A 20,009-nucleotide genomic window follows, 5' to 3' on the forward strand; every position below is an offset into this window, starting at 1 on the left:
TTCTTTTACGAAATGCTTTATGCATCTTACGCAAATACTTAATCATATTTTATAATAAAAATAGTTCATATATATATATATATATATATATAATTTGTTATCTTTCGTAATATTATAATCTGGATAAATAAACCTTTTATATTTTTAATTATACTTTGACATTATAAAACACTCATAGCAAAAATTAAAGAAACATCTGACACATCCGGTCAAAAAAACTACACCCTAGAAATACAATATATGATGAAATGAAGTTAATATGTTCTATATTTCAACATGAAGATTTTATGTATTGAATCATGATTAGTCGGTTGGAACACGTCTCCAGGGATATAACGCAGGAAAGAAGAGGGAGAGAGAATGGAGTTCAAGGTGAATAGTCCAGATGAAAAGATCGTTCCTTTTATTCATAAAATTTTCTCTATTTATAATCATAGAAGACTCGTGATAAAATTACTTGTTTACCTCATTTTAATGAGGCGCTGCAGGTCATTATTCTTATTAATTTGTTCTTTCTTTATTAGGGGCTTTATTGATCAGTTATGCCCACTTTGACACATTTTCATAATTATAACTTATATTTGTATTTTTTCTTATTTATAACTGATATTGCTACTCTTTCATATTATACTGACATTAGCATATTTTAATATTAGTAATCAATATTGACACCCTTTTATGAGTTTAAAGTTCTGTTTGGGGCATCTGCATCTTATTAAATAATCTTAAGGATGTAGTATATTATGAATTTATTTCCCAAGGAATAATGCCTTTTTCATATCGGTATAATACTTGGCCTATGCAGCCATCCCAGAGCTGGGAATTTAATTTGTTGAGTTTTTTTGAGATAATACCAATCATTTTAAGCTAGAAGGACAAGAATATTCTTCAAAGAAAATATTATTCATAATTATTTATGAATGAGGACTTGATTGAGTTTATATTTTGTATTTCACTACTGTTAGGTGAGTTCCTTGTTGTGAAAAACGACGGAAAAAAAGTGAAAATTAGAATGGAAAAAATACACATAAAAGGCGACACATATATTTACTTGATTTGACAAATTGCATACGTCCACGGAGTTGCAGAGGATTTTATTAGCTTGAGGATTACATCCGTCGATCACCTCGACGATTACAAGAAAGAGCTCTCTCTCTCTCTCTCTCTCTACCTTCCTCTCTACATGCAAGCCGCACGGAGGAAGAAACAAAAAGGCAGCAGCTTGTGATTTCTTTCTTCCCTTACGCAGAGCACTAAACCAACACTAGAAGGAGGAAGTTGTAGCATGTGATTCCTTTCCTTGTAAAACCAACGCCCGAGAGAGATTACAAGGGGAGTTGTAGCATGCTTATTTATTAATTTCATTATACTATTAGGCCCATTGAGGAATAAATTAAATAATAAATGAAGCCCATTAATTATTTCATTTTCTCTTCTGCAACAAATCATAGATGGCGAGATTCATGCAAGGAAAGCTGTAGAAGATTTTAGTGAAGAAATTAAGAGTAATTAATTTAATAATTAATTTTGAGTATCAAATTCAATTTGCTACCAAACATGAGAAACTGTCAATTTGAACAGTGGGTCGGTTTCCATATTCGCAACAAATCTCTCACTTTGAGGCAGGTACACTGGATGCATCATCCACTGTCTGCATCGTCCTTTTCTATAAATGTGATATCTGCCACCTCTGCAACTCAAAACTCATTATATTCAAGCTATAAGACCAAATGAAGTTGAGCACAATTTCAGTTTCTCAAGAGTAACACTCTTAGTCGACATATCAGCGTCAATATAGTATTGTACCTCCAAGCTCTTTCCTAGGTTACTCTTGTATCGGCTTACAACTCTCACTGCATAGGAAATATCCTGCCTCCGCTGAAAGGCATTTTTAACAAGTCCAGTATTGTACCTCTTATTGCCATCAAACTTAATTTTCTCCTGATACACACACTTGTTGTGCAATGTCTTCTTCCCTGGTATAAGTTCTATCAGCTGTCATGTCTGATTTTCCTGCACTGTGACATCTGATAAATCAACAAACCTTACATTTTTACTGTGGTCATCAATGAATATGGCATAGTAACGAGAGCCTCCAAGAGATGTCACTGGAGAAGGTCTCCACACATATGTGTGTACAAGATCCAATTTTCCTGTCTTTAGCGAGAAACTAACATTCTCTGTTTCCCCATAATGCAACTCTCACACATGCTAAGATCAACTAACTTCAGCTCTGGTAGCTTGTCTCTGGACTGAAGTTCTTTCATGCCCCTCTGACTATGTGTAGAAGCCTTCAATGTTACATGTCTGCAGTGCTCTCTGCAACTGTAGTATCAACAGTGTTGAGTAAAATTTTAGTCATATATAGTGTGTTAGTTTTTTTACCCTGTGTCAGTACTAATGCTCCTTCGGTAACATTTCAGGTGCTATCCGAGAACATTACCGAATGACCACCCTCATTGAGCTGCCCAACAGAAATGAGGTTTTTCTTCAACTCAGGAATGTGTCTGACCTTTTGCAATGACCATTTTCTCTTGTTAGGGAGTGCAATATCAATGTCTCGCATCTCCACCACGTTTAGAGTTTTTCTATCAGTCATATATACCTTCCCAAAGTCACCTGCAACATGTTTCACATCAACTCCCGGTGGGAAGATGTATGAAAGGAATCCCCTGAATCCAATTAGGAGTGAGGGTGGGGAGCAAGGGATAGTGGGGAAGAAGGAAGAGGATACAAGTGAAAGTTCAAAACCAATATAGATATAAGAGAGCGAGGGGAAAGAGAGTGAGAATAAAGATAAGATTGCACAATTCCAGTAGACCGCTTGATGACCAGGCTTTGATTTTGATCTTCCCCTGTTTGAATTATTATCATGTGATCTTCCTATGGAATCAACATTTAGTGTCAAACTCGAACCCTAGGTCTCGCCAGAATCTTTCATGCGCGCCTCCACAGCCAAAATCAAATCACGAATATTATCATATTTCAGTTTAAATTTACCTGCAGTTTACCTGCAGAACTAATTTACCTGCAGAACTACTAACTGTCATCCTCATGGTTTCTCAACTATTTGACAATGAAGCCAACAATATCAACGCACGTATCTCATCGTGAAAATCAATTTCCATAGTCGACAATTGATTTGTGATAGTATTGAAATCATTCAGATGATGAGCTACAAACACACATTTTGTCATCTTCAAGTTGAATAAGTTTTTCATCAAGTGCACCTTGTTATTCGCCGATGGCTTTTCATACATATCTGATAAAACTGTTATGAAATCTGCAGTAGTCCTCTCCTTAATGACATTGTTGGCAACAGATTTTGACAGGGTCAATCCAATAACCGCCAGAACATGTCGACCTAACATATTCCATACCGCCTCGTCCATATTCTCCGGTTGCTTTCCCAGTAACAAAAGATGAATTTTTCTTTCCATAGAGGTAGTCCGCTATCTGCACCCTCTAGTAACCAAAATCTTTGTCATTAAACTTCTTGAAGTCTCCGACCATCATTCTTCCTTAGATCCAAAACCACAGATCTGATACCAGTTGTTCTGAAAACAACGACAATAAAGTGAAAATTAGAATGAGAAAAATACACCAGAAAAAGGCGACATAATTTTGCGTGGTTTGGCAAATTGCCTACGTTCACAGTGTTGCAGATGATTTTATTAACTTGAGGATTACACCCGTCGATCGCCTCGACAAATAAAATGAAGAGCTCTCTCTCTCTCTCTCAACCTTCCTCTATCTCTCCCCCTTCTCTCTCTACCTGCAAGCCGCACAGAGGAAGAAATAAAAAGACATCAGCTTGCGATTTCTTTCTTCCCTTATGCAGAGCACCGAACCAATGCCGAAGGAGGAAGCCGTAACATGAAATTCCTTTCCCTGTAAAACCAACGCCTGAGGGAGATTACAATGGGAGTTGTAGCATGTCTATTTATTAATTCAATCATGTCATTAGGCCCATTGAGGAATAAATCAAATAATTAATGAAGCACATTAATTATTTTATTTCTCTTCTGCAACAAATTATAGATGGTAGGATTCATGCAAGGAAAGCTGTAGAAGATTTTAAGGAAGGAATTAAGAGCAATTAGTTTAGCAATTAATTTTGAGTATCAAATCCAATTTGTTGTCAAACATGAAAAACTGTCAATTTGAACAGTATATCAATTTTCATATTCGCAACATTCATTTCTTATTCTTTGTCGGGGAATCATCCATGTCATATTAGTGCATAAAGTTTACAGAGGGAGCTCATATAAGTCCATTATGCATGCTCTTACTCAAATCATTCTAATCACAACAATAAAAAAATGAACAATTGCCCCCATTTTATTATAAAAGGTAGAAAAAACCCTATTATTTACATATCAATTCAATTTTGAAGGTAATACTTTTCTATAAAATTGATATCTTTAAATCTCACATATTCTTAAATCAAAATTTTGCTCTAATTGTGGCTATAATGTGAGGGTTCAATCACAAATATGATGGTTCTGGGCAAAATCAAGAGCAGGGAGAGATGTAGGTGAGAGTTTAGGGCACAGGAGGGGAAGGAGATGGTAAGTTTGTGGCTTTAATTTAATTTTATTTAAGTTAATTTTATTAATTTAATTGATTATTTACTAGTAACTAATTTATATATTATCTAATTAATTATAATTAGATAAAGTTACATGCAAGTATTTAAAAAGTATTTAGTTAAAATAAATTAAATATTTATTTTTAATTAATTTAATAAAAGTTAAATAATTATTAATTACTTTAATAAATATTAATAAATTGATAATTAAAGAAATGTTAATTAATAATAAATATAATAAATTTTTTTATTAATAATTAATATTTAAATAAATAAATAATCATATATTAGCATAATTATAAGTAAAAATTAAAATTTAATTAGTTTAATAACTATATCACTAACATCTAATATTAAATTCATGTTCCAACTAATATATTTAAATTTAAAATAAATTCTTAAATAATTTTGAAATTTTAAATATCTCAAAATTTATTAAACCAATATTTATAATCTTTGTGCTTGACTTAGTCACGTAAATTATTATTTGTTAAAGCCTACACATAGATGAGATATGTGCAGATAAATACTAATTTGAGGGTTTCTTTAAGAAAGCTGCAGCTGTTTAAAGATGTAGCTGTGAAATTGTTGAAAAATAAATAATTATTTAAAAAATTGAGATGACTATCAATAAAATTAATAATTTTGAAAGAGTGAAGACTTTAGCCTTCTAGCGGCCATCGCAATTAGCATGACAAAAAAGTAAATTTCAACCACAATTTTTTGAGAACATAAATAAAATATAATTTTATTAAACACCGACCTCTGTCAAAAGAGCGCATTTTTTGTCCGAACTTCTGATGTAGCTCTATGTGCCGCGGAGGTTATTCCTGAGTTATTTTCAGTTTATTTTTGTGTTATTTCAGAATTATTGAAAATAACCTAAATTTTTTAAATTTATGAAAAATAACCATAAATAACCTAAAAATAACTAAAAAAAAAAATAACTAGTCATAAATTCGGCCCTTCCAAATACATTCCAATACACAAATCGTAGCTACGGACTCAGGGTTTGGAATAAACTAAGAACCGCTCCTGAAAGGGAAGAAGTGGTGCAGGAAAAGATCGCGCGCGCAGTCGAGCCTATCACTGAAAGAGATGAAGGCTCAGGAGTGACTGCTCAATTGGTGGAGGAGGAAGAAGGTTGATGGCTGTGCGAAGGAACCAGAGGGACATCCTATGCCCTAATTTCATCTCCTTTCAATCGTGAGTAGGTGGAGAACGCGATTTTCGCGGCGTCGGGACGGACCTGTTCTATCCGGGCTTGATTATGCAAGGTTTAATTTATTACACATTTAGAGCCTATAAATTGACATCCCTAACTGCTCAATGAACTTCAGAATCCTAGGGCAAGCAAAGAAGCTTGAAGTTTGCTGGAACAGCTTGATTCCTCTACTGCTTGATCTTCTTTTAAGTGGTCAGCATAGACCCTATTCCTTCTTTTCACTTTTATATTCTCTGCATCTTTCCTTGCTTAATTTTTTGTTTATTATGGTATAATTCCACAAATTTGATCTTATTAGCCGAATGACATTCCAACAATGCATTGATTTTCAATAGTAAAGTTACAAAGTAGGAAAAGTAGATTGCACCAGGGGTAAAGAAAGGACCATTGAGGAATAACTCTCCCAAATCATCTGGTGAATGTTCTTTAGTTTTGTATTATAAATATCTGTTATCCCTCTCTTACGGATAACGATGATCTTGAAAAATAGAAATAAGTTTCTTACAATTGAACAAGAAAAAAATTATCCTCGCCCATAATATATTCTGAGTAACTCAAGCCAATAATTTATGCTGTAAAACTATGGCAGCATTAGCTGAAGCCGAGAAATATCCATACGAAGAAAATAAGTTTTAAGTTTTTTCTCATCAATTTACATGTAATATAAATGAATCAAATTGTTGGCTGTTCAATAATTTCTTCTGAAATAACTCCACAGAGATTGTACAGAACACCGAAATAATAACATCCCTTGCTCTACCCTTTCCGGTTTTCTTATCCTCGGAAATTCCGAAGAAATGAATGCTCTTCAAATAAGTTAGTGTTCAGTCTTAACGGCTAGTTACTGTTAAAGCTATGAATATTCTTCATCATTCCCATCTCCATTTCTCGTGTGTTCTGGCCTTCGCTGCTTGTTAGAGAGGGAGCAAGGCCATATTCGCTGGTTCCTCCACTGTACTCACTACTTGTATAAACTTGACTCTGCAGTGCCATTTTTCTGAACTTCTGCATTGCTTCATTGTACCTTTGGGAGTCGCAGTCAGAACTGGTATTAGTAGTATAGGAGTCATGCATACTGCTCTGGCCTGGTTGCATTCCTTCATTCAGGTCTTCCAGGGAAACACTTCCTTCTAAAGCCCGAAGAACCTGTGGGTTTCATTATGTCATTAGAAGAAATATCTAATAGGAAGAAGATTTACTTCCATACCATTGAATTCATATGTATTTACATATCTAATATTTAAACTTTAATTTGACATATATGTCACCTTACCTATGCATGAAAAGATGTATTTTACTTTTTAAAAGTTGAAATAGTGGTTTTTTTTTTTTTTGTGATATGAAAGATTTGGATGGGAGAAATGTAAAAAATAAAGGTGCTAGTTATGAAAATATATTGGAATTGGGTGGTATGTATGTAAATACCTTTATCTAATGTAAGATTGATTTAATGTACAAAATATGTTATTTTAATTGCTAAGCCAGTGACAAAAAGTGAACTTTTATACATTAACAGTGAAGATAAACATTATTAAGCGTAAAAAATTGATTCCTTTTTTGTTATGATAGGAAGACATATTCAAAATTAAATCATAAACATTCATAACAGAGGACAAGTAAACAAAAATTAGTTTTTTTATTTTTTATCTTTTGTTTTTTTTATGTTTTTCTTTAAATGTTCATTGCTCTTTAATGGTTGTCATATAATTTTGATTTATCTGTTTTCTCATTCTTGTATAAAAATGTATCAGGATATTCTGATAAAATTTAACTTATTTTGCAAATCAAGGAACCATTCATCAAAGAGCATAAAAGAGCAAGAATACAGCCTAGATCAGCAGAAAGCATCAATCGCTCCCCCTTGCCCATATCTCTCCCCCTTGCCCATATCTCTCCCCAACAATTTTTCATGCCAATAATAATTAACTGACTAATCATCGACAACCATTATTTTTCCAAGTAAAGCAGATACTATTTCCTTATTCTTTATTACCATTCTTCACTTCCTATCTTCTCTACTTGTAATGGAAGAAAGGCATCTCATTTTCCAAATCTATATTTGTTGGAGATTATCCAAATTCACTGCTATTATTTTTTTTATGAATCCACTCCAAAATCTTGGTAGTTATTTTTCTAATGTTACAAAATAATGGACGTCTTATAATATATATATATATTAATTGATTTGAATACCCGATATTGTACAATTTATGAAATATTTATTTCACTATTTAGGTAATCCATTATAGTGCTATTTTTTAAGGCTTGATGCTTGACTTGCAACAACAACAAGTCTTTATCCCACTAAGTGGGTCAGCTATATGAATCTTTTTTCTCCATTGCATCCTATTGAATGTCATATTTTCATTTAATTCTAATAAATTAAGATCATTTTTTAATAGAATATACCCAAGTCTTTTTAGATCTACCTCTGTCTTTTTTAACGTAAGTCAAATCTAAAACCTCTATTCTCCTAACCAGATCATTAGATAGTCGATGTTTAATGTGACTAGACCATCTAAGACAACTCTCTCTAATCTTTTCCACCACAGGAGCTACACCAACCCTATCACGGATATGTTCATTTTGTATTTTGTCTTTAAGTGTAGAGTCACTCATCCACCTAAGCATTCTCATCTCGACAATACTTAATTTTATGCTTATCTTTTAAAGACCAACAATCCATGCCATACAACATTGCAGGTCTCACCACCATTTTATAAAATTTTCCTTTCAGTCAAAGCGATACTTTTCTATCACACAATAGGCCCGAAACATTCCTCCATTTCAACCAACCAACTTGAATTCTACTAATAACATCCTCATCTATATTACCATCACTTTGAACAATAGACCCTAGATATCTAAGACATTCACACATTTTAATAATTTGACCACCAATAGTTACAACGATGTCACTAGAGCTACTACTACTAAATTTACATTCCATGCATACAGTTTTAGTTCTACTCAAACGAGGCATTTAGATTCCAATGTAGACCTCCATAATTCAAGTTTTTCCTGAAAGTTTTTCCTGAGCACTTTTCCTGAGCACTTTCTCTAGTCTTATCCATGAGAAGGATATCATCAACGAAAAGCATACACCACAGTAAATCCTCCTGTAAATGTCCAGTAAGAGCTTTCATAACTAAAGCAAAATAGATATGGGCTTAAAGCAGATCCCTGATGTAATCCAACTGAAATAGGAAAATATTTGATCAATCCTCCTTCTGTTTGAACACAATTAACAACTCTAGCATACATACATTTAATGACTTGAATATAAGTCATGTCAGCACCTTTCTTCTTTAGAACTCTCCAAACGATATGTCTTGGAATCTTATCGTAAGCTTTTTCTAAATCAATAAAAATCATATGTAAATCTTCCTTATTCTCTCTATATTTCTCTATCAAACCTCTCAGTAAATGTATGGCTTTCATAATATAACTGTCTGATATAAATCCAAAATGATTATGAGAAATCTTTGTAATACGTCTTAACTTATGTTCAATTACTCTCTCGCATAATTTTAAAGTATGACACATCAACTTAATTCATCTATAATTTGCACACTCTTGTGCATCCTCTTATTCTTAAAAATGGTATCAAAATACACTTCCTCCACTTCTCAGACTTCTTTTTAATTTTTTTAAAAATATTATTTAGTAAGCCAAGAAACTCCTAAATCTCCTAAATATTTCCCCACTTCAATTTGAATATCATTAGGTCCTACAGATTTTCCACCCTTAGTTTTGTTCAAAGTTTTCTCAAGTTCACTTTTAATAATGCGACAAGAAAAATGAAATATTTTTTTTATTATTAAAGATATTAAGATCACTAAAGTTGATTGTATTTTCAGAAACTCATTGAAAAGTTTATCAAAATAACTCACCCACTTATGTTTGACTTGATGGCATAAAAATTTCTGAAACTTAGAGTTTGTTTTGGTTCAATTTGGATTTTTGTTTTTGTTTTTTCTTTTGCTTTTGTTTTTGAAAATGTTGGTTTTGTGTGTTTTTGCATATTTTTTATTTTTTGATTCTAAAAACAAATTAACCTGTTTTTGAAAAAACTTGCAATAACTTTTAGGTGTTTTGAGTGTTTTTAAAAACAACATACTTTAATCAAATAGCAAAACATATTTTATTTCAAATTAAAATACAAACTAAACAAAATTACAACAAAAAATTAAAAATTTGAAGTAATTTCAAATGGCCCATGAATATCTCATCACTATTTGTGTTGTATATTAAGATAAACTATTTAAATTTATCAAATGGATTTTAGATGAATGACAAATAAGAAAAAAAAATTATGTGAAAAAGTATTAGCTGTAAAAATGTTCATATTGATCAATGGAATACCAGGCTCATTCGAGGTCTACGTCTTGCGGAGTGGCGGACACAAGTAGCAGCACAAGCGATCATCCGTTTCATTTCCTTCATACTATAATTTCTCTCAAGGCGTGGGTCAACCAAATCACCATAGTAATCATCTTCCATAGCTCTTGTTAATAGGGGCCTTGCCTATATCAAACAGGAGACAAACAAATTATAGCTGAAATGATCACTAGTAGAAAGACAAAGTAAATCTTGGAAAGTATAACAAAGTATAACTATGAAATGTCCATAATTCATCTCCATATGTCAATTTCAAGGTTCAACAATAAAAATAAAATTGCGTAAAGTGCCAAAATAATCCCCCGACTTAAATGGGGTCATTTTCATACCAAAATTTATAAAAGTGTCAAATGAATCCCCAAAATCTTTAAATTATGGCTGAAATAATCTTCCACGGAGATTATTTCAGCCCGTATTAAAAGAGTCCGAAGCCTAAATTGATACTTATATAGACTCTGGGGCTAAATTGACCTCACGCAAAGAGTCGAGGACTATCTTGAAACTTTTCTCAAATAAAGACAATCACATAATGGAAGACAGACACTCAACATTGGCTTGAAAGATTTATAACGGGCAAATGGAAAGATTGCTTGCTTTATGTAGGAGTTTAGATGAAAGTTTTATTTAAGCTTTTCAACTGGTTCTCACATGATTATTCCAGTGTATATGCTCTTTGAATATTTGAATGCATTGAATCTATACAGTTTATTAATCTCACATAACTTTGAGACCTTATTGCTAATAATAAGAGATAAGTTTGTAGTTTTATTAGCATCCTAACAGAAAAGGAGTTGAATAAATAAGGTTGGACTAAGAACTGAGGATTGATGATAATAATATAGAGACATTTTTAAAGAGCAGAACTCTAACAGATCCATATTAAAGCACCTAACAGCATTCAAAGATGTTTCCCTCAAAACATTAATGAACATTTTGTGAGCCTAAATAAATTAAGGAAATTTAATATGTTGAAAAATTCCAAAAAAGGTCCGATAAACTGCAGCTGAAGTACGGAATTCATCAGCCAGTACAGGTAAAATGGGGTAGGAAGAGGAAACTAACCCAATCAACTAAGCTTCCATCCAAGGATACAGCTGCGTCGATGGGTTTCTTTCCGGTTATTAGCTCTAATAGCATGACTCCATAAGAAAACACATCAGATTTATCTGTAAGTTTTCCTGAAGAAGCATATTCTGGCGCCAAATACCTGCAGTCAGCATTTGAGTCACATAAATAGGTTCATTAGCTAACAGATGACCAGGCAGATCTAAATAAAAACATAATTTAAATCTCATAATCACAGTAGAACAACATAATCACCAATTGGGCGAACAAGTATAAAATTCTTATTTGTTTCAAGTTGTTGAATCTTTTTCCTTCTATTTTTGTTATTTTTTTATTTCTTGGTACTTGAAATCTAGAGAATTTTTTATTCGCACCTTCTGTTAAATATGGTACCCCCAAGTTAGTTTGATTCAAACCTTAAAGCTCGCAGTGTGACATATTAGTGAAAGAACAATATGGGATTTTTTTTTTAGATCTGTGGTGGTAGTAGAGGGATCATGCTGATCCTGAACACTCCACTAACCTTACCAAGGTTGTGGAATATTTTGGCCTATTTAGTTTGTCTTCAGGCTGATTCAACCAATTTTAAAGTTATTTTTATTAGGTTTTGTACATGCCTATACTTATGATATTTTCATTAGGATTTCCCATATTAAAAGATTTGGCCGCTAAATAAGTGCTCTACTTCAAGGATAATGGACTTTATTTTCCTCTGTTCGTGATTTTTCCCGTCTTGGATTTTCCATGAGGATCTGTGTTATTTTTTTTCTTCATATATTGTTCATCCTATTAATTTCCTTAGCTTCAAAACTGTTGGAAACGGTGGAGCCCGGTCCACTGTTGCCTGGGCGGTTAAAAGCTTGGAAATTTTGCTTTGCCGCCTCTTTGCTTTCTCTCGCCAGCGATTTTGATAATAACGGGTCCCACCATCTTTTTTAAAAAGCATGTTGAAGAGTTGCGGTTTATGAAGGAACAAAAAAAAAAAGGAAAACCCATACATGTTCCCGCCTCCCTTAGTTTCACGAACCGATGCATGCTCCCTGTTCCCGCAAAGCGAAGCCCGCCTCCTCTCTCGCGATAAAAGGTATCGCACGGCTCTCCTTTCAGTTTAAGAGAAGTCATGTTTTCAGTTCTTCTTCGATTTCCTCGAGATAGAGGAAGGAAAGTACAAGAAGTAGTTCCTTGCAGCAGAAGGAAGAAGAAAGAAGAAGAAAAAGATTGTTCTCCCTAGGCTTCTTCGTGGTGGCTTGTGGCAGAAGAGAAATTGAGTTTATTTCCCTTGTAAGTTTGTCTTCTTCGGTGTATCTCAGTGTAGAGTTTCTTCGGTGTATCTCGGTGTAGAGAGAGAAGAGCAGAGAGAGAAGAAGAGAGAGCAACAAAGTGAGAGTGAGAGATTCTTCTTGTACGTCGAGGTGATCGGCTGGTGTAAATTCCTCAAGTAGTAAAATCCTCTGCAACTTCATAAACGTCGGCAATTTGTTGAACCACGTAAATTTGTGTGTTCTTTTCTGGTGTGATTTTTTCTTGTTCTATTTTTCACTTTGTTGATCGTTCTCCTGTTTGATTTATATATATACCACATCAACTGGTATATCTAGATCTCACAACAACAACAACTGATATCAGAGACATGTTCGGATCTGAGGAAGATGATGACTGCAGAAGAAGTGAAGGTTTCAGGGATCGAGAAGTTTGATGATACAAATTTTGGTTATTGGAGGATGCAGATAGAGGACTACCTCTATAGGAAGAAACTTCATCTTTCGTTATTGGAGAAAAGACCTAAAAGGATGGATGAGGCTGAATGAAATTTGTTGGATCGACAAGTTCTGGGGGTTATTTGATTGACTCTATCGAGGTTCGTTACACGCATCGTCATCAAGTAAAAGATAATTGTAGATCTCATGACAACCTTATCAGGTATGTATGAAAAGCCATCGACGAATAATAATGTGTACTTGATGAAAAAGTTATTCAACTTGAAGATGGTAAAAGGTGTTTCTGTTGTTCAACACATAAATGATTTTAATACTATCACAAATCAATTTTCGTCTGTTGAAATTGATTTTGATGATGAGATGTGTGTGCTGATATTGTTGTCATCGTTGCCAAAAAGTTGGGAAGCCATGAGAATAGCAGTTAGCAGTTCTGTAGGTAAATCTAAACTGAAATACGATGATATTCGTGATTTGATTTTGGCTGAAGAAGTTCACAAGAAAGATTCTGGCGAGATTTCAGGTTCGAGTTCGACACTAAATATTGATTTCAGAGGGAGATTACATGACATGAACTCAAATAAAGGGAGATCAAAATCAAAACTTGGTCAGCAGACAACCTGTTGGAATTGTGGCAAAGCTGACTACATAAAAAAAAACTGTAGGAATCCCAAGAAGATAGAGAATGATAATGCAAAAGTGGTATCTGAAGAAGCACATGATGCATTGTTGCTGACAATTCATAGTTTTGTTGATGATGGAAGTGAAGAAGATAGTGGGTCCGGGACACTCATTCCTATTGTTCAACAGACAGATGGTGGAAAACCACAGAGTTATGAAGAAATCTTGCAAGATGAAAGTTCGAGCAAGTGAAAGCTGACAGAACTCTTCCACCAGGGAAGAAGACATTGGGAAGAAGACATTACACAACATGTGGGTGTACCGGGTGAAGACTGAGCTTGATGACAGTACAAAAGTACAAGACAAGACTTGTTGAAAAAGACTTTCAGTAAATACAGGATGTTCCCCATGTAGTGGGAATTGTAAGAAGAGACAAGAGTGACCCAGGAAATAGCTTGGAGGTGCAAAACTATGTGGAGCATGCTGATATGTTGACTGGGGGTGTTACTCTTAAGAAGTTAAAGTTGTACACAGCTTCAGTTGGTTTTATGGAGTGAAGACAAAGGCTTTGAGGATTCAAGTTGGAGGATTTATGGTGGAGGATTCATGTTTAAAGAAAAAGGCGACACAACCAGTGGAGGATATCCGTTTGTGGAAGGAGATGTTGTAGTTTGCGTACCGGTCTCCAAATGGGAGAATTGTTGGAACGGTGGAGCCCGACCCACTGTTGCCTGGGTGGTTAAAATCTTGGAAATTTTGCTTTGCCGCCTCTTTGCTTTCTCCCGCCTACTGTTTTGATAATAACGGGTCCCGCCATCTTTTTCAAAAAGCATGATGAAGACTTGCAGCTTATGAAGGAATAAAAAAAAAGGAAAGCCCATACCTGTTCCCGCCTCCCTTAGTTTCACAAACCGACGCCTGCTCCCTGTTCCCACGAAGTGAAGCCCGCCTCCACTCTCGTGATAAAAGGTATCGTACGACTTTCCTTTCAGTTTAAAAGAAGTCACATTTTGAGTTCTTCTTCGGTTTCTTCGGGATAGAGGAAGGAAAGTGCAATAAGTAGTTCCTTGCAGCAGAAGGAAGAAGAAAGAAGAAGAAGATTATTCTCCGTAGGCTTCTTCGTGGTGGTTTTTTTCATTAAAAATTTTAATGGTAAAGAAAAATTTTCTCTTGTAAGTTTGTCTTCTTCATCTCTTTTTTTATTATTTTTATTTTTATTTTTATTTTATTATTTTTTCTCAGTGTATAGTTTCTTCGTTTCTTCGGTGTATCTCAGTGTATAGTTTCTTCGGTGTATCTCAGTGTATAGTTTCTTCGGTGTATCTCAGTGTAGAGTTTTTTCAGTATATCTCGGTGTAGAGAGAGAAAAACAGAGAGAGAAGAAGAGAGAGTAATAAAATGAGAGTGAGAGATTCCTCTTGTAAGTCGAGGTGATTGACTGGTGTAAATTCCTCAAGTAGTAAAATACTCTGCAACTCCGTGGACGTATGCAATTTGTCAAACAACGTAAATCTGTCTGTTCTTTTATGGTGTGATTTTTTCTCGTTCTATTTTTCACTTCGTCGATAGTTCTCTTGTTTGTTTATATATATACCACATCAACTGGTATATCTAGATCTCGCAACAACAACAAAAACAAACACAGGGATAATTTAAAATCGAGTAGGAAGATGATTTTTACCCAAAAGTTCCCATGACCCGGGTGGAAATGTGTGTACTTTTATCAGGCGCAAGCTTTGCTAAACCAAAATCAGCAACCTGCACATATTCCTCCAGTTTGTAAGTGGTAAGTAAATACTTCCTAGAAGTTGATTAAAAAAGGGAAATTTACATACAAACCACACAATTCCTATGCATATACATATCTAACATCCAAAGATTGATATTTACAGTTATAATACCTTGGTGTCATAAACCTATGCATGAAATGGCGTATTTCACTTTTAAAAAATAGTGATGTTGATTTATTTGATGTGATGTTAAAGATTTGAGTGATATGCATATAAATGTGAATGTTCTGGTATTGGATATGTGAATACATAAGAATTGTGTGGCATGTGTGTAAACTGCCCTTAAAAACAAAGGGGGAACTGGCCAAAGCTTTGCTACCTTGGCTTCAAAATTGTAGTCGAGAAGGATATTGGCTGCCTTAATATCCCGGTGTATGATCTTAGGATTACCTGGAAACATAATACTGCTCCTGTCAGCAAGCAACTAATAAAAAATGGAAGAAAAATGGTATAATATATAATAAAAGAAGTGAAAGATGGGATACAGTCTTCATGCAAGTACGCCAGCCCTTTAGCAGACCCCAAAGCAATTTTTAATCTGGTTGGCCAGCTCATAGTTGGTCGATCAGTTTCTGCAACAACAAATAGTTCAGATTTAAGGATCACATATTACAACCTTGAGTTAACAAGCAGTGATGCCTCAGTCAGCTAAGTTGATGCAATCATTTAGAGTTTTAGCTTAGAATTGTGTTAGATATTCTGACTTCACCAACTCATAAATGAAAAAAAAAGGTGAATTCTGAAACTAGATGCGAGGAAAAATAACTTTCTACCCATTAAAGGTTTATTTCATAAAAAATACTAAAAAAAACTATCATATTAGTTTTATAAATCATGTTTCATAATATCATTTTGACATACTATAGTACCCCAGGCCATGTTCTATAAGGTGTTATCACTTTGATCCAATATGTTCTATAAGGTCACCCATCCTAGGAGTACACACTTAAATGTGGAGTTTTCATACAAAATTTACTTATTATATCAAAAAGCACATTATACTACATGAAGCTCGATAGTTGAGGGAGTTACCATGCAAGTGAAATTCCAACGTATTGTTCTGAACATATTCATAAACCAGCAGTCTTTTAACTTCAGAAATACAGAAACCAACCAAAGAAACCAGGTGCTTGTGATGTACACGACTGATTATCTCAACCTCAGCCCTGAACTCGCGCTCCCCTTGCCCACTTCCAGCTTTCAATTGCTTAATGGCTACTTCTTTCCCGTTCAAAAGTGTACCTTTATGCACAAATCCGAAGCCTCCCTGTCCAAGAAGATTGGCATCAGAGAATCCATCTGTGGCCAGAGCTAGCTCCTCATATGTAAAACTGTTTTTACTGAATCCGAAGGCCGGGGTAGGTGCCGGCGGGGGCAGTGAAATCTGTGAGTAATCGGACCCAGAATTTGAGCTGTTGTTATAAATTGTTTGAGGAGGTGGATGAGAAGTAAGCCGTGGTGGGGGACTCGGAACTTCAGGATGTTTGACTACTTGTTTTTCTGATGGTGGATAATAATTCTTTAGTATTGGAGGAGGTGCAGTGTAGCTGAAATCTGAAAAGTAGACAATAGAAAAGAGTAAGTTTTGATTGGAAAGTTCACTCAGCAAATAATTTGAAAAAAAAAAATGATAGGAAGGAATGAGAGCTAAAGCTGAACGAATGAAGATTTCAGTATTGTTCTTTGGGTTTGGCACAGTGTTTGTTTTCTTTATAACCTAGTGTTCCAGAAATTGTACAGTGGTAGAATTGAGGGATTGGGGTTGACTTTGACCTTTTCTCGGTTTAGAAACGATTTATCAGGGGTTAACAATTGTCAAGCAAAACAATTTTCAAGTTTTAATCCCTCAAAATCCTTCTTTTAGCAGAACAGCAGTAACAAGTGGCTGTCAATTGGGTTAACTTATATAAAATTTGGAAGTTTTTTTTATGATACTTTTCTTTCTATTTTATCACTCTCAATGATTTTACTTTGCCTAACTCATTAAAAAAGATTCATAACAAATCAATTATGAGGCAAATTGTGGATCCTCTATAGTCAAATGAAGAACTCTTAAACATCGAGGCACCTTTTGGTTAGAGTTGTGAACAATCCGATTTCAAGCTGAGCTAGGATTGACTTGAAATGGACTCAAGTGGGATTCAATGCAGCTCAAAATTAGATCTTGACTTGTTATACATGATTATGAGCTAGAAATTGAATCGACCTCGATCTAACTCGAAATCAAAATTAAACAAGCTAGCTCAAACTGAGTTGTTTGGATTTGTTCCAACTTGAAAATCAAAACGAGCTTACTCATTTTGATTGATCGAGCTTAAAATGAATGATTACAAATAAATTATAAAAAAATTCTACCACTTGTGCATTCTAAAATTTTGTTTAGCATTGTGTTATATTTATAAATAAAATACTTTTAGCGAATCTCGAGCCAGCCAGGTTAAGTCTATCTATTTGGCTATAAATCAACTCAAAAAAAATTTGATCCATGACTTTGGCTCGTTTATTCTGATCTGAATCAAAATTTGAATCAATTTTGAAGCGATTAATGATCGCCGAGCTAATATCAGCCCTCCTTTTGGTGTAACAGTTGGAGTTCAAAGTTAAGCGCGCTTGTATCGGAGCACTTTGGGATGGATGATCTCCTGATGAAAGTTACACCAATGGACAAATCTAGGAAGCCATTAGGCCAAAGCTTACAATTTCTCACTGGTTGAGAGTTGAGGCTGTTGCACAAAACACACTCAAACCTACAAAGATAATGGCTGAAACAAGATTTAAGAGTAGAGAAGGTGAAAATACTAGGTGTTCAAGCTGCATATCATACATGGCTACAAGACCATTTATAAATTAAACTAACCACAGCCACCCCTGGCTTCGCTCACACTGTGGAAGGGAATAACAATCTAGCAAGGAAGAAAAGAGCTACCTTTCTGCAGCGGCAATGGCGGCCGGAGAGACCATTCACTGTCATTCCACGATTCATAACCTTTTCTCTTTCGCTTCTTTCCGCAACAGAGACACACAATGGTGACAATCACCACAACCGCCACCGCCCCGACCGCAATCCCAATAATAGCCTGCTTCGGTATCGACTCCGAAATGGACGAAAAGTTTAGAGCAGGTGGAGGCGGTGGAGAGGCCGCCGTCGAATTTATTTTATGCTTTGGGATCGCCGGAGAGGGAGGCGGCGCCGGCGGGAGGGACGACATCCGGAGAGCTCCTGAATCTTTTTTTTAATGGTTGAATGATTTTATAGCTATTGTTTCTATTCAACTGCCGCTGCGGCTTCTTCTTCTTCTTTGTTGGACGGCCTGCCATAGTATTTGCCGCCTGTTAGAGAATGAGTCAAAGGATTGAAAATAGTGTACATCTCATGGAGACGACGGGAGAGAGGGGAGACATGTGGGAGAAAGATGCAGATGGATTTACTACGGAGAGATTTTTCATTAAGAATTTGATAAAAATGAAAAATATAAGTTGAAATTTTATCATGAATTTTAATATGGGACAATTATATATATATATATATATATATATATATATATATATATATAGTTAGTTAGTGGTGTAAAAGTGTTCCAGTTTGAGCCATCATTGATTTGAATTTGTTTGATTAATTTTATTATGCTCAGGTTTAAATCTATAATTTTGAACTATCAAACTAATATATTTATGTTTGTCAAGCTCAAACTTTTGGAAAATTTGATTAAAATGGAAAATATGGATTGGGGTTTTATCATGAATTTTGATATTTGAGTTAGAGATTGAAAAATGAATGAAAAATGGTTGATTTGTAAATAAGAAGTTTCGGGTGAACTGTATGTAATTGTCCTTGTTAAAAAAAAGAACTAGCTTATTCATGAGCTAAAAAGTTTAAGTTGAGGTTAATTTGAGCTTGGCTTGTTAGCTCATTGAGCTCAGTTCATGAGTCACTTATCGAGCCGAGCACGAGCTGCCACACGAGTTGGCTTGACTCAAAATCCTATGTAAAATAACACTAGAAGCATTGCTATTTATAAAGTTGTCACCCTCTTTCATTCATTTCTTAAATTATCACTCAAATATCAAAATTTATGATAAAATCCTAACTCATATTTTTTTCTTTTTTATCTGATTCTCAATGATTTGACCGTGAAACCCAAAATTTTAGAAATAGCAATTTTTCAGGTGTTATATATACATATATATTGCGTGAAAGTGAGATTATCTAAAAAAATCTATTAATCTTTTATTTTGTGTGCTTATATTTTATAAAAAAAAATTAAAGCATTTTATTTATTTATTTATTTTGCCGTCAAACAAATCTTATATATCTATATGTCTCACACATAAATGTTCATATTTACACATAACATTTAAATCTTTAATATCACATCAAAAATAATATCATTATAAGTTATTAAATGTGAACAATATATATTCATACATAAATTTAAAACACCAAATATCATATATGTAAATATAAAATTTTTAAGTTTGAGATATGTAAATACTTTAGAATTATGCGCTACATATATAAATTTCCCTTCGTAAAATTTTGGATTCCTATGTAAAACAAATTGCGAAATTAATCAGCATATATATATATATATATATATATA

General features: G+C 34.2%; 1 protein-coding gene across 1 annotated transcript; it reads right to left on the reverse strand.

Annotated features, from left to right (window-relative positions):
* Nucleotides 1–6,503: 6,503 nt before the first annotated feature.
* On the reverse strand, nucleotides 6,504–18,911 carry LOC110025416 (proline-rich receptor-like protein kinase PERK1). The gene is made up of 8 exons (XM_020725878.1): nucleotides 18,335–18,911; nucleotides 16,441–16,962; nucleotides 15,894–15,980; nucleotides 15,728–15,798; nucleotides 15,300–15,376; nucleotides 11,280–11,424; nucleotides 10,182–10,343; nucleotides 6,504–6,962 (listed from the first exon to the last, which is right to left on the reverse strand). The coding sequence occupies exons 1-8, from the start codon at nucleotides 18,615–18,617 to the stop codon at nucleotides 6,654–6,656; spliced, it is 1,656 nt and encodes a 551-aa protein (XP_020581537.1). The 5' UTR covers nucleotides 18,618–18,911; the 3' UTR covers nucleotides 6,504–6,653.
* Nucleotides 18,912–20,009: the final 1,098 nt, after the last annotated feature.

This window comes from Phalaenopsis equestris, unplaced genomic scaffold (assembly GCF_001263595.1).
Source record: "Phalaenopsis equestris unplaced genomic scaffold, ASM126359v1 Scaffold000297, whole genome shotgun sequence".
NCBI classification, from domain to species: Eukaryota; Viridiplantae; Streptophyta; class Magnoliopsida; order Asparagales; family Orchidaceae; genus Phalaenopsis; species Phalaenopsis equestris.